Source organism: Podarcis tiliguerta (assembly GCF_965153285.1).
Source record: "Podarcis tiliguerta genome assembly, chromosome: 11".
In the NCBI taxonomy this organism is placed as follows: domain Eukaryota; kingdom Metazoa; phylum Chordata; class Lepidosauria; order Squamata; family Lacertidae; genus Podarcis; species Podarcis tiliguerta.
This window is the reverse complement of record NC_139544.1, coordinates 41,548,604-41,563,249: the sequence shown is the minus strand read 5'-3', so window position 1 is coordinate 41,563,249 and position 14,646 is coordinate 41,548,604. Positions and strand designations below refer to the sequence as shown.

Genomic DNA, 14,646 nt, shown 5'->3' with positions numbered 1-14,646 from the left:
GTTTCCGTGTGCTGCTCTGGTTTACCAGAAGCAGCTTAGTCATGCTGGCCACATGACCCGGAGTCTGTACGCCGGCTCCCTCGGCCAATAAAGCGAGATGAGCGCCGCAACCCCAGTCAGCCACGACTGGACCTAATGGTCAGGGGTCCCCTTACTTTACCTTAACCAACTGACTGTCCCAAAGCTACTTTGTCTTTTTACATATTCTGATGTATTATTAAGTACTCTCTCTCTCTCTTACATACACACACATGTATAGTCACCTCTCATTTCTGCACCTTTTGAAACCAGCACGCATTTTGTCAATATCTAAAGCAGAGGGAAAGGTTGGACCCTTTGGTAGCTAAACCGCACTGTTGCAAGCTTTAAGTTATGATTTCTAGAAGAAATACTCTCCTTAACATTTCAAATAAAGCTTACCAGATATTTTTTTTAAAAGCACATTTTCCTTAGAAATGATAACTGAAAGCTTGCAGCAATGCAATTTCAACCAAACAAGAATAAAATAATGCACTGACTGTGCAGCAAAGTCTTCTGTGGTATTTTAAGCATAAATGGCACAACTAGGGGTGGGGGAGAAATTTGATCCAGTTTGCCTTTAAAGGCAAACCTTATTCGCACTTTCCAAAACAATATGTGAACTAAAACTCAGCCATCCTTTGAAATTCACATTTCTCTAATTTTTTTCAGTGCAGTTCACCTGTCAAGTAATGATTGGTGTGGGTGCATGCACTAGGGTGCATAGAAAAGCATGTATTTGTAAAAATAACAAACAAAAATGCATTATACTGAGGGAAATCGCTTTATAAAACTAAGCATATTGGGAGAAATTTGCACTAAAGGGCTGGTGAATTTTCATGAAGACTAAAAATAAAATTCACAAGAAAATTCACAAACTGTTCAGGAAATGTGGGAAACTGAATATTGGGAAAATAAGAACCTGAAATTTTCAGAGTGGCCCACAGCACATAACCCAACAGCTGAACACAGACCACCAGGTATATCTTGTTGGCAACCTAGGACAAGAGAAACAAGACGTCAAGTCCCTGGCAGACCGTAGTAGTGACGGGTGGCTCACACTTGACTCTACAGACTTGTGGTAAGTGTTGCTGCGTTTTACAGTGTATTTCTGTTTCAACTTCATATAGTAGTCCGAAGAACACATAATGTGATACAACAACACAGCTTCATTTCTGCTGTTCCGATACAGAGCTCTTATTGAACCTGTTTCAAGCTAAATCAGTTCTTATTTGTGCAACTCGAGACAGAATTTTGGCCCAGGCTTGGCAATATACAACAGGATATATTGCTCTAGACTAAGGCATAAACATAAAGATAATGCTGCAGACTGGCCGACGGCCATGCAGATTTGCTATACGGATGAGAGGTGAAGCATGTATTTTTTAACTACGTTCAGCATTTGTAACGAAAAACACACAAAGCAGTGAAGGCTCACGACAGCACATGCCCTGTGCCATCCATTTCATCTGCTCAAGAGAATTGTGGCTTCCTTGCTCACAGACCTAAACAAATTCCTTTCAAAATCACCATGACACTGTTTTGTCTTCCAATTGTGCCTTCCAATTGTGCAAAGGTCAGAAGGATGTGGTAGAGTTTAGCACCAGGCCCATTATTTTGGTGGGGGAGGAGAATATCCACACCTTTTTGAAAGCAAGTAGGCTCAGTATACGAGTGTTGCATAGAAGCATTTGCACACATTCCCCAGCTGATTGCAAAAGTAACAAAATTGACACTTTTCTGAAAATAGAGATTCTCGAGTCAAAAATTGCATATTTTACCCATGAAACCCTAAGTCTACAAATGTGCATAGAAGGATACAAAGTATTATGTGATTGATAAGATATTTATGGTTTGGCTGTCACACCAAACCATAGCTTGGCAATGCTTGAAAAAACCCTGTGTTTGCACACACCCTTCTTCCCCGTGTGCTCCACTTGATTCGTAACTTCCTAGTTTGGGGCAAACCATAACTTGCCATTACATCCAAACCAGCAAACTATGGCAGGTACAAACCCTGCAAGTCACATTTGATATCAAGGCTCCATCTTCGTTCCAACATCTGTTGACAAGGCAAAAGCCTGGCCAATCTGGAAGCTTCACAGTGCTTATCAGAATGTTGCACCAATTCGCTGCTGTGACTTAGAGTAGCTCTGAGACCCCAAAATACACCCTCCTTGCAGTTTACCAGTTAAGCCCTAACCTCAGCATCTAAACCACCTTTGCCTTTAGGACACTTCTGTCCCCGGTTATTTCTATACTATGTAAGACAGGGATGTGGGCCTCTGCTTAAGTCTTGGTTGGTAGCAAGAGGGAAAGGGATTGAGAGAAGGGGGGCAGAAACAAAAACAAAAAAAAGGTGGCAGAGAGAGAGAAAAGGAGAGGTTCACTCATTTCAGGCCTGACTCTGCCCACTTCTGGCTCAAGGCCAAACCAGCTCTAGCATGTGGTGGTTAACACCTGAGAGAATGCAGTACTCAATGGAATAAATGCTCCTCACCTTGATGCAAGAGCTTTTGCATGCACTAACGCTGGAAATACCAGCTCCTCCAAGCAGAATAGCACTGAGGCATGTTGGGAAGTAGGCATATCATCTCGGATATTCCCCCAATACTGCCAAGCCACCCAAAGTGGGATGAAGTGGCCCCTGTGCCTCTTTCTGGGGTTTTTTTTGCTTGTGCAGTGACCAACAAGATCGGACCTTAAGTATCTAGTTCAGGGGTGAGTTACCTTTTTTAAAAAAGCTACTTCCCTTCTGGGCCGCATGCCAGTGGTGACTGGGAGCCAGGAATGGACGTGGGTGGAACAAGGCATTCTAATTCTACTTCTGTACTGTAGGGCTGGATCTAGACACATCAAAGAAGCAATCTGGTTAAACGCGTTGTAAACTTCATACAGAGAAATCCCATTGGCGAAAGACGGGACTCCACAGTGCCATCTGGTGTCACAGTGTTGTTAACACATATAAAGCGCTTTATCTTTACGAACGTAACTGAGTCCTATGTTTGTTTCTACACATCCCTCTCTGCCCTCCATCCAGACTTTTCAGAGGACCCATTCTAGCCAGGCAAACAGACTCAGGGATGAGGGTGGTTGGGGAGGGTCCCAGAAGCCAGGTAAAGTTACCTGGATAGCCACATTCAGCCCCAGGGTCTGAGGTTCTCCAACCCCGATCTAGCTGAAAGCCCACTAAGATATTCACTTGACCTGCCAGGGCTTCTAATGAGGCAACAACCAGGGAATGTATATTTTAACCTAAAACAAATATACACCATCAAAAGCAACCCAGTGTCAAAATGGCAGAAGCCCACATGTCCCTCAGTTGATGCAATGGCACACTAGACCCAATACTGGTTGCGCTTCAAAGTTGGGTTGGTTTTCCGACAGTGCTGGATCATTTCCGGGTCAAGTTTAGACCAGCTGCTTTGCAGAAGACTTTCTTTGGCTGGAGCTGGGGCAACTGGCACAGGATGAAGATGCTCCCGTCTGACCGCCATGAACGGGAAGGTGGTTGTTTTGCCTGCACCTTCTAGCAGGGGTGTCATTGTGACCACGGGGACAGTCAAACGCCTTTCCTGGCAAAAGCCTGGGCTGCTGAGAGCTGCTGGCGGCTGGCCTGCAACGAGAGGCTTGGTCTTTTTGGGATTGTGACACATTAGGAAGACGCAAACAGCCACTGCACTCGCAATGAACAGAACTGCCACAGCGGCGAGCGGTACAATGATGAGCAGTCGGTTGCTGCTATGAGGGGGCTGAATCCAGGTGCTTCTGGAGCTTGTTTTGATGGTGGTCTCAGCCCAGGCAGATCTACCTCTTGCAACCTCCTCATTAAACCATGCCCCTTTATCGTTTTGATGCCCCTGGTGATTTTGGTTATGCCACGGAGTGTGGCTTGGTGCTTCAGTGTGCCTGTCACCCTCTGGAAAAATCACAGGTTCGTTTTTTGTAACGGTGTAAGTCTTTAAAATGTTTGCACTAGTAGTTAAGAGAGGCACTTCCGGTGTAAACATCTGAATCAGCGAGGGATCGTGTGGCACTATGGCATAGTGAAACTGGCCCATGGCAGGCTGCACTTTGTCTGCTCTGAGTATAAATGTGAAGGAATCATTTAATACATCAACCCCTGTCATATTGGCATCTGCCTCGAGGAATATAGCACCCTTGTCGATGTCGCTCTGTGTGAAGAATGCAGCTTCACTTTTAGAATTGCTTAATGACCCCCTTAGCACTTTCCCATAAGCTGGAGGCACCATCACTTCAAACTTGGGGTTGCTGTTTGTCAAGTTTGCCAGCTGCGAAGCATCCAGGTCGCTGGCTTTTAGCTTGTAAGCCACCCTATTTGGAATGTTCAAGCCAAGTGCCATTCGCACAAGAGGCTGGATCGTGATGTTCATAGCTTGTCCTGTTAGATTACTGTCCAATGTGGACACCATGAATCCCAGCCTATCTCCAGTTGCGGTGAGGTCCGTCATATAATATACTAGTCTACTTGCATATAAATCGGCTTGGTAAAACTTGGTGACGCGCTCGTTGCCGATCAATAAATGCCCGTATCTGGGGGGTTCTGTTACTTCAAAACTGATCTCAGCGTTTCTCCCATTTGTGGTCGCTGAAAGGTGTACATTTGTAATAGCAGCACTGCTCTGCCCTTGTGAAAGCACCACCTCTGTTAGGTTGACCAAGGTGACGGACATGGGTGTCACCTCAAGGTTAAAAAGCTTGTACAGTGGACGGTGTTTTCCATCTGTCACGCTAAAGTAGAAGACCCCAGAGGAAGAAGTTCCATCTTGCACAAACCAAACTCTGCCACCATCAACATCAGCCTGTGTAAAATCCTTGATGAATTCGTTGAGATGAGTCTGCAATGCTAGGTAGCCATTTGGGGGATTGCTTATGATGGTGTATTTGATCTCTTCCGGGGTGTTATCCAAGTCTTCCACTTTCAGGTTTTCTGGTCCTAGAACTGCTGTATCTCCTTGTAAAACATTCAAATGTAGCTGCTTTGTCTTTAGCTCTGGAGTGTGGTCATTCACGGGCACAACAGTGATATTAAATGTCTCTTCTAAAACACCAGAATCGGGTTTCACTGCAGACTTGCCTTTCTGGTTTAGCCACACAGCAAAAATAAATTGGTCCATGAGTGATTCAGAGTCATCATGTATATAGGTGATTCCAAATTTGTTAAGGATGTATTGGGAGAAATTGGGTTTCTCCCTAGTAATGTTTCTTTCTCCCACCACAATTCTGCCATGCGGGGGCAATGATATCACTTGATACCATACTTCATATGCAGAGCGTTGCGTCTCGGGTAATTTAAAGAGCAAGTTTGAACCATCTAGGTTAGTTTTGTCAATTAAAACCTTGCCTCCTTCATGGACAACAGCACCTATTGTTTTTTCAAAGAAAGAAAAAGTAGTTTTAATTCACAGTAGCAAGAAATCATGATTTAGAGCGCTATGATAGATTATAATATTTTAATGAGTAGGGAAACACAAACTTCTCTCTGAAGTTCTTTCTATCTGAGGCAGGAAATATTGGGAAAGAAGTAGCCGTTTACTTAGTTTGCCATTGGAATGGAAGGAAACAAATTATACTTTTAACAATTTGCGCAGAGGAGTTGCTCTAACTAGCCAAAATAAATAGGAGACCCAGTGCGGAGTAAGATAAGTGTTCAAATTTGTCAGCAAAACTTGAGCTCTAGTCCCTGCACATACATGAAATGACCTTGAGCCACTCATTCCTCTTACTTCACTGAGTAGTTGTGAAGATAAAAAGAACCTAAGACCATAGAAAGACTCCCACTAAATCAGGCCAAAGGCCCATCTTGTCTAGCCTCCAGTTCTCACAGTGCCCAACCACATACCTGTGGGAAGCCCACATTGAGGACCTGGATACATGAACATCTCCCCACTAAAGATTCCCAGCAACCAGATATATAGACATTGGCAGTAGAGCAAGTCATTGTTTCTCATCTTCCATGAGTTTGTCTAATCCTCATTTAAAGCCATCTAGGCAGGTGGCTAAATCTTATGCAAGCAAATTCCATAGTTTAACTAAGAAAAATGATCCTGGGTGGTTAAGTCTAGTCAAAGGCGACTATGGGGTTATGGTGCTCATCTCGCTTTCAGGCTGAGGGAACCGGCGTTTGTCCACAGGCAGCTTTCTGGGTCATGTGGCCAGCATGAATAAAGTGCTACTGGCACACGGAGGAGGACCGTGATGGAAGCCAGAGCACACGGAAACGCTATTAATCTTCCCGCCACAGTGGACAGAACAACGGAAACTCACCCCGTTGCAGGGATTCAAACCACCAACCTTCTGATCGGCAAGCCCAAGAGGATCAGTGGTTTAGACCACAGTGCCACCCACGGCCTATAGTTTAATTATGCACTGTGGGAAGAAGTACTTTACTCACTGTCAAACTTTCAGCTTCCTTAAATGGCCCGAGATTCTAGTTTTATGAGAGAGAAAGGGGTAACTTCATGTGAGCTGTCGTGAGTTCCTCAATCATACAAATGTGATTGAAAACAATATACTGGTTTTACCTGTATTTGCAAGTAGCTGAGTGGTCCGATCATGTCCTTTAATTTCGTAAGAAATATTAATGAGAAACACCTGAGGATCCAGAGCTGCTGGTGGGGAGGAGACTGTAAAGGTAAAATAATCCTGTGCATTCCAATAAACTGCCTCCTTATTTGCATGCTCATAGATGAGCATCCCTTCATCTACCTGTCCAGAGGAGAGAGGAAAAACAAATTACTGGAACATGCAGGTAAGACAGCAGAACTGGTCCAAAACAGGTTTCCAGCTAATTCTTTGGCCTACAGAAAAGAATTACTTCACATGTGGAATTGGGCCAAACCTCAGAGTTAAAACCTATAATCCTGTGAAAGTGCTGTGGGAACTCCATGACCGCAAAACCTTAATTCTATGTGTAATACAAAAGGTTTACCCTCAAGCCGGCTAACAAATCCACTGGTTCATGGCAACGAGTGCTCAGTGGGAGACCCTGGTGCTTTCACAAGTGAAAGGAAGAATGCCTTCGAATCCAGAATCCCTTACCTAAGAATACTGTTAGGGAAGGTGAAAACCCATAAGGGAGTGCATTTTTAATTTTTACATTGTGGTTTTATTGGGTGTCTTCCTGTTTGAATACTTCATATGGTACAATATACAATGGTACCTCAGGTTACATACACTTCAGGTTAAATACGCTTCAGGTTACAGACTCTGCTAACCCAGAAATAGTGCTTCAGGTTAAGAACTTTGCTTCCGGATGAGAACAAAAATCATGCTCCGGCGGCGCAGCGGCATTTATTAAATTTACCTCTAAGCAGTTTTGGTAAACTGTTCTAGCTCCACAGAAAATAGCAATAAATATGCTGGTTCTGTTTCACAGGGTGCCTCTACCAGAGCAGTTGAGAACTACTTTCTACTTTTGAAGCAGATTCAAATTAAAGCTCAGAACTAATAAAATCATGTTGGCTAGCTGGGCTTGGCTCATAGGCTGCTCTGAGGTGTTCTGCCTTCTCTTGAAACCACTTTTTACCTCTGGGAAGCTGTGAAGATCAATGACTGGAAAGAAGAAAATGTGTGTCACAGTTGCCTATGAGGCTGAGGTGGCAATTTTGGTAAGTCAAACCTAATACAGTGGTACCTTGGGTTACAGACGCTTCAGGTTACAGACTCCGCTAGCCCAAAAATAGTACCTCGGGTTAAGAACTTTGCTTCCGGATGAGAACAAAAATCATGCTCCGGCGGCGCAGCGGCAGCAGGAGGCCCCATTAGCTAAAGTGGTGCTTCAGGTTAAGAACAGTTTGAGGTTAAGAACGGACCTTCGGAACGAATTAAGTACTTAACCCGAGGTACCACTGTAAACTGCAACAGCAAGAACAACAGGCAGGCACATTAGCACACAAGCGAGCTTCCTTCCTCTCAGTGGCACCACTAGGGTCAGACTAGTGACAGTCCCTGAACAGCCTTCCCCCCCCCTAAACATTTCACAGAGCAGGCAATAAAGACGTCTGAGTGATGCCACAGACAGTCATGCCTGACATATTTAATTCTGCAAAGCTGGTGCAGTAACCATCTCTACCTAAAGCACTGAAAACAATATTAGAAAAAGTGATCTGTTTGTCGAAACACGCCGGGGGTGGCACACGCAGCCCCCGGAATGAGACAAACCTCTCCGGGCATCTTCCTTATGAAGCGCAGCTCGGGACGTCCATAAATCTTCAGTCCCAGCACGCTTCCAGCGACACATATCAGAAAACTATGTGCACGCTCACTCAGGAGAGTTTAGCAGAAACAAAGTGGAGTGTTGGTGTGTGCATTCTAAGTATTTATTAAGCGATATATACAGCACAAACCTAGACAGACAAACCTAGACAGCATCCTAAAAAGCAGAGACATCACCTTGCCAACAAAGGTCCGTATAATTAAAGCTATGGTTTTCCCAGTAGTGATGTATGGAAGTGAGAGCTGAACCATAAAGAAGGCTGATTGCCGAAGAATTGATGCTTTTGAATTATGGTGCTGGAGGAGACTCTTGAGAGTCCCATGGACTGCAAGAAGATCAAACCGACCCATTCTTAAAGAAATAAGCCCTGAGTGCTCATTGGAAGGACAGATCCTGAAGTTGAGGCTCCAATACTTTAGCCACCTCATGAGAAGAGAAGACTCCCTGGAAAAGACCCTGATGTTGGGAAAGATGGAGGGCACAAGGAGAAGGAGACGACAGCGGACGAGATGGTTGGACCATGTTCTTGAAGCTACCAACATGAGTTTGACCAAGCTGTGGGAGGCAGTGGAAGACAGGAGTGCCTGGCGTGCTCTGGTCCATGGGGTCACAAAGAGTCGGACACAATTAAATGACTAAACAACAACAACAACATATACAGCAAAAAGCAATCATGGCGTCTCTCCTCTTTCTTCTCCAAGAGAGAGAGAGAAAGAAAGAAAGTATGACAGTACAATAGAGTAGAAGAGATAAGACTAGCTTCCGTTCTCACACTTTCCAAGCCTAGAAAGGAAACACAGACGTGTGATGTAACAATCACACATCCAGCAACGGAGGAGTGAAATGCTAACACTGTTCACTCCCCACATGGCAGGTAAGGAGCGGTGGAAGAATATGCCCCTTTTTCTTTGTTCTGTTTTGGGGGATAGAAGGAAAAGCCGACCCATTCTCCCCCCTTCCTCTTACCATCCTGGTAGCAGGAAGGTAACAAGCAGATTGTTTTTCCTTTATCCCCTCCCCACTGCAAAACGAAAGGAACAAACCTCTAGCCAGTGTGTTACCTTCCCGCTACTTGGAAAGCAGGGTGGAAGGAGCAACTTGGGCAGCATGAGGGGCCTGGGGGGTAAAGGAAGTGATGCTGGGGCCCCAAACCACCTCACAACCTGGCAGCACCATTGCTTCTGCTGCCTGCAACATGACTATGGAAATGTGCTGCTTTCAGAAAAGTAAAGGAAGGATCGACAAGAAGACAAAACTGTCTTAATTAAAACTGAAGTCAATAATCAGAATTTAGAGTCAGTAATATTGCGCTTTAGAATATTTTAAACACATCACATTTGTTGACATGGTTTGGCTGTATATATCTCAGCTTAATCAACTGAGACAGGCTCAAGCCTTGTCCCTGTGTGCTGTCCTTGCATTGCCTCTTCCCTGCTTTATTCTAAATGGGATTTGACCTAACTAACCATAGTTTCTCATTATGTCCGAACCAGGAAACTATGGTCAATCTGATGAGAAAGGTACGTCCCAGCCAGGCCATTACTGCGATTGTAGAGTTGGAAGGGACCTCAAGGTTCATCTACTAGTCCAACCTCCTCCGATGTAAGAATCTTTTGCCCAATGTGGGGTTCGGATCCACACCCCTTTACAGCAATCTTGTAACCGTATTCTTAGGGCGACAACATTTAGCTGATTAATTCATTTAAATATTTTGATTAACTCTGATCTAAGGAACCTTCAGACAATCAGCAGAATTTTACTTGTTTTAAAACTAACACAAGCACTTATGAAAACTACAGGTGGCAAGTGCTGACTTAAAATACGCATTCCCTCCTGTGTAAGACGATAGTGTGGGGAAACCCTCTTTCTTCTAAGATAGTGCCTGTTGCATCATATTACCAGGAAACAAAGTCTGTTTTATTTCTTTAGAGCAACTTTTCTCATATGCACATTTTAGCTCAGGAGAGAGTAACTTGCCCAAAGTCACTTGGGATGCAATTATACTTTTAAATTAGCAGGTAGTAAAGCCCTCTTAAAAAAAAAAAAGGTTATTACTTCTGAATAAATTTGTTTGAAACTGTTCTGTTAATCAGTTTACAGCAGAGGCAATATTTGAACTAGAAACTTCCTGTAGTTCAGCCTCTTAGCAACTATACACTGCACTCCCTCAAATTTATAAGGTTTCCCCAGAACAAATGCAAACTTGGTTTCTATAACGTTGAGGATATATATATTGCCATAATCTTCCACTCCCTTTTCTTACGTAGGTTTAGTAAATGTTGACCCTTCACATTAAACTTAGCACACCATATAACAGTGGTTCCCATATGCCCCCAACCCCCAAACCATTCATAAATTGTTGTGGGTCTTGGTGGAACACTTAGTAATTCTTCTGGCTGCTGTAGCAACTGTGTGATATTTAATTGTATTTGTACAGGCAAGCCACACAGACCATCTGAATTCCATGGCTCACGCTTTGGGAATCCCTGCTGTATAATATTGTCCCTAACAATATTGATCAAATGAAAAGGGTAGGAATTTTTCTGTGGAAATATTGTCTAATTCCCCTCGAATAAGTGTGTAAACATAACGGACAGCAGAGAAGTTTTTGTAACAAAGCCATATTGCCGACACCCATAGTAAAACGGACTCTTACCATGGATTGCGTAAAACTTGTAATATCCTGTGTGCTATTACCAGAGACACTGATGAGTCTTCCAAGTTTCGGGGATTTTGCAACAGTAAATAGTATAGTTCTGTTTTCCGACTCAGCTACTTCATTGGTGACAGCTTTTAGATGGTGAGATGTAATGGGTTTCTTAGAACCTGAATAATTATAAGCAGTATATTAATATTGCCCTGAGCACTTTTTAGCATATAAATTGCTTAACGTGCAATTGTAATTGGCTGGCTCAAGACATTTTGCCGCCCAAGGAAAAGGCAGTGGTCCCTCCCAATTTAATGTACAAAAGCCAACTGAACTCCCAGTCTGAAGTAGTATGGTCTAGGAAGAACTGTTCAACTTCTAGGGTGGTAGTCAACTAAGTTTTACTCAGAGTAAACCCACTGCAATGAATGAACATGAATAAGTTCATTAATTTCAGTGGGTGTCTTCTCGGTAAAACTTAACTGAATACCACCCATAATTTAACTGAATACCACTCATAATTTCTGCATGCTTGAATCAGCTCTTTGTTACTGTTCAGAACAGGTTCTCTCTTCATTTGTAGAAGCTCACTGCAGCAAAGTTTAAGGGGAAATTGATCAGCAGGAGAACTACTAAGTAACTTGTTTTATTTCTACCGAGAATTATAAAGCATTAAACCGAAATCTAGAAATGCAATATTGGGATGGAGAAATCAAGGTAATTAAAACAAAACTGATACATTGCTCCAGCAAAATATTGTCTGCAATCCACAATGATGTATTTCACCAATAATAACGTCCATGCTTATGTGGTTAACGTTTTTTGTTGCTACATCATGCACTCAACAGATGGCTATTATATAATGGGTCAAAGAGGCCAAGCAGGAACTCAACCAAACTCACAGAAAGGACAGTAAGAATAAAGAAACCTTTTTTTTAAAAAAAAAAACTTTTAAACTAGTTCAGTCTTTCACAAGTATAAGAAATGAACTGCAAATCATTTAATTGTCTTGAAATTGGCAGTATCACAGAATCATGTATTTTAGAATCATAGATGTAAGTACAGTGGTACCTCGGGTGAAGTACTTAATTCGTTCAGGAGGTCCATACTTAACCTGAAACTGTTCTTAACCTGAAGCACCACTTTAGCTAATGGGGCCTCCTGCTGCCGCCGCGCCACCAGAGCACAATTTCTGTTCTCATCCTGAAGCAAAGTTCTTAACCTGAAGCACTATTTCTGGGTTAGCGGAGTCTGTAACCTGAAGTGTATGTAACCTGAAGCGTATGTAACCCAAGGTACCACTGTATATGATTTTAGTGTCTTGAAACAGGCAGTGCTTTGGGATGTTGTTCAGTTTTACTCAGCCATAATAGCCACTGGAAGACCTTGGACTGGTAACCTTCTCTCAACTTAACAAAGACCACCTCCTAGGGTTATCATGAAGATAAAAGGAAGGGATACTACATATGCCAGCCTCAACTACTTAGAAAAAGGACAGGATTTTTTAAAAAAGGACCAGCCTAACCAACACGGTCCTTGGGTTATGTTGTATTGCAGGGTACAATCTTGTTCCCTACATCTGAAGCCACTGGGTGTGGTCATTAGGAGTTCTGGAGCAAAGTGTCATCAGCATACTCATGACACACAACTTCTCCATAATATCTGAGTTAGGAGAGGCTGCGTGATCTAGAGACTGTTGCTTGAGTGAACTGACTGTTGCTTGAGTGACTGGCTGAGGGCTGATAATCTGAGCTTGAACTCTGGATGGAGACACTTTGGGTGGGGTGGCTCTTGTGTCCGAGAGATTGGCCCATTGCTTGTTCTGGATGGGACTGCACTCACTCCGAAAGAACAGGTTAGGAGTCTAGGGGTGCTCCTAGATCCATCTTTATCACTGGAGGCTCAGGTAGCCCCAGTGGCTAGCTGTGCCATAGACTCAATTATTGCAATGTACTTTACTATGTGGGACTACCACTGGGTCTGCTCTAGAGCCTCCAGCTGCTGCAAAATGATTTATGCTACCAGTCAGGTTCAAGGTTCTTGCATTAACCTACAAGGCCCTTTACAACTTGGATCCAGGACATCTCAAGGACTGCCTGATCCCTGATATTCTTGCCCAATCACTGAGGTTTTCAGGAGGTCACTGTTACTGGTTCCCTGTGGCTAAGATCCATGGCTCATGTTCACGAGGAAGCGTGTGCCCAGTAATGTGGGCCCAATTTTATGGAACTGTTCTCATTTGGGATAGCGTTCAAAAATGTGGAGTTACCACCAAAAAGGCCCTATCTTTGACTGTTCTGGAGGTGGAAGCAACATGGATTGAAGACTGAATACCAATCTAATGCCAACAAGCAGACACAGCTCCATATATAACTTGCAGGATCGATATCTGGATGAATATATAAAGTAGACTTTAAAAGTGAACCTGAATTAAGATAGAAGCACAGCACATTTTTCTGTTTCAATATTTGAGAGATTTTCATTTGTTTAATAACAATTGAGCAAAAACAGGGGGGAAGGAAGACTGCAAGAAAGCCTAAGACAGCTTTTGTCAACTTTTGGACTACAACAACCAAGAGCGGGCAGGCAGGAGGTGATGGGAGTTGTAGTCCAAAACATATAGAAGGCGCCATCTTGGCAGAGCCTGGTCTGAGAAATCCAGGACAACCGAGAGGTGAATCAAAGTAGCCAAAGCTGTGTTTAATTTATATGAGCACTTTTCTAACTCAAAAAGTGCTCAAGAGAAAATCTTGACAGTTATTGCAGCCCTAGCAGAGCAGAGCTGAATGTATGGAGAGATCCATTACTTTTCTCACATGGGGAAAGTGGAATAGTGGAAGGGCTCCTTCAAAACTGCACCAGGAATAGTTTGCTTATAATTATCTTTGGCTTACCATAAAAACCCCTATAAAAGCTACTGCCTGGAGCTATCTCGGAAGACCAAAAGCAACTGCGGGGACAGGGGTTTAGATTTTAAAAGCCTTACCCATGCAGCTTAATACGATCACATTTATTCAGACTGAAACCCAAGTCTCATGCTTTGCTTCTTTTGTTAAATCAGCTCATTATCAGCAGCTCTGCATTTTATTTTCATGGTTGGTAGTTTTTACTGTTCAGCACCCAGAGAACATTAAGTTATTGTGAATTGTGCAGATGTTGTAAATAAAATAAATATATAAATAAAAATATGCTGAACCAAAGTAAAACCCAAATGTTGTAAGCATACTGAATTACGCAAATTAAGTAAATTTGTGTGTGTGAGAGAGAGAATTTCATATATTCCTCTGCTTCCAAGATTTAGGATTCATAATGGGAAACATACAGAATGTCTCATGTTAGCAGCATCCACCCATAGGGTCTGACAATATGTAGTCTTTGAGAGAGTTCATACGTGACTTGAGTGAATGTGCATATGACTATTACCAGATATTAATTATTGTTGACCTAAAGTCAACTACAACTTGAACTGCAACTCCCATTGAACTACAACTCCCATTATATCTGACCATTGCCTAAGCTGGCTGGGGTTGATGAGAGTTGGGAGTCCAATTTCTGGAGGACACTAGGTTGGGAAAGGCAGGAATGAGAAACATGTGATACTCCAAAGGTTCTTGGGTTCCAGCTCCCAGCAGCTCCAGTCGACATGGTCAATGGTGAGGGATTATGGGAGTTGTAGTCCATCAACATCTGGAGGACCACAGGCCCTCAACCCCCAGCTTAGGGGTGGGCTACAGCTCAGTGA

At 43.2% G+C, this 14,646-nt stretch overlaps 1 protein-coding gene and 1 long non-coding RNA gene across 4 annotated transcripts in view; one reads left to right on the top strand and one right to left on the bottom strand.

Annotated features, from left to right (window-relative positions):
* The window catches only part of LOC310659347 (chondroitin sulfate proteoglycan 4-like), a 38,962-nt gene that overhangs the window by 1,156 nt on the left and 23,160 nt on the right, over positions 1-14,646 (bottom strand). The window contains exons 8-11 of one of the 3 annotated variants that reach the window (XM_083402593.1): positions 10,914-11,083; positions 6,564-6,747; positions 2,545-5,404; positions 156-2,238 (exon numbers count right to left, since the gene is read on the bottom strand). In XM_083402593.1, the coding sequence (XP_083258719.1) occupies positions 3,357-5,404; positions 6,564-6,747; positions 10,914-11,083 (2,402 nt within the window). In that variant the 3' untranslated portion in view covers positions 156-2,238; positions 2,545-3,356. Of the gene's footprint in view, positions 1-155; positions 5,405-6,563; positions 6,748-10,913; positions 11,084-14,646 lie in introns of those variants that run through there. The other 2 variants (XM_083402592.1, XM_083402594.1) reach the window with 2 other exon arrangements.
* Positions 7,894-9,621, top strand: LOC310659656. The gene is made up of 2 exons (XR_014502911.1): positions 7,894-8,341; positions 9,045-9,621. It is a non-coding gene; the product is annotated as an uncharacterized lncRNA (long non-coding RNA).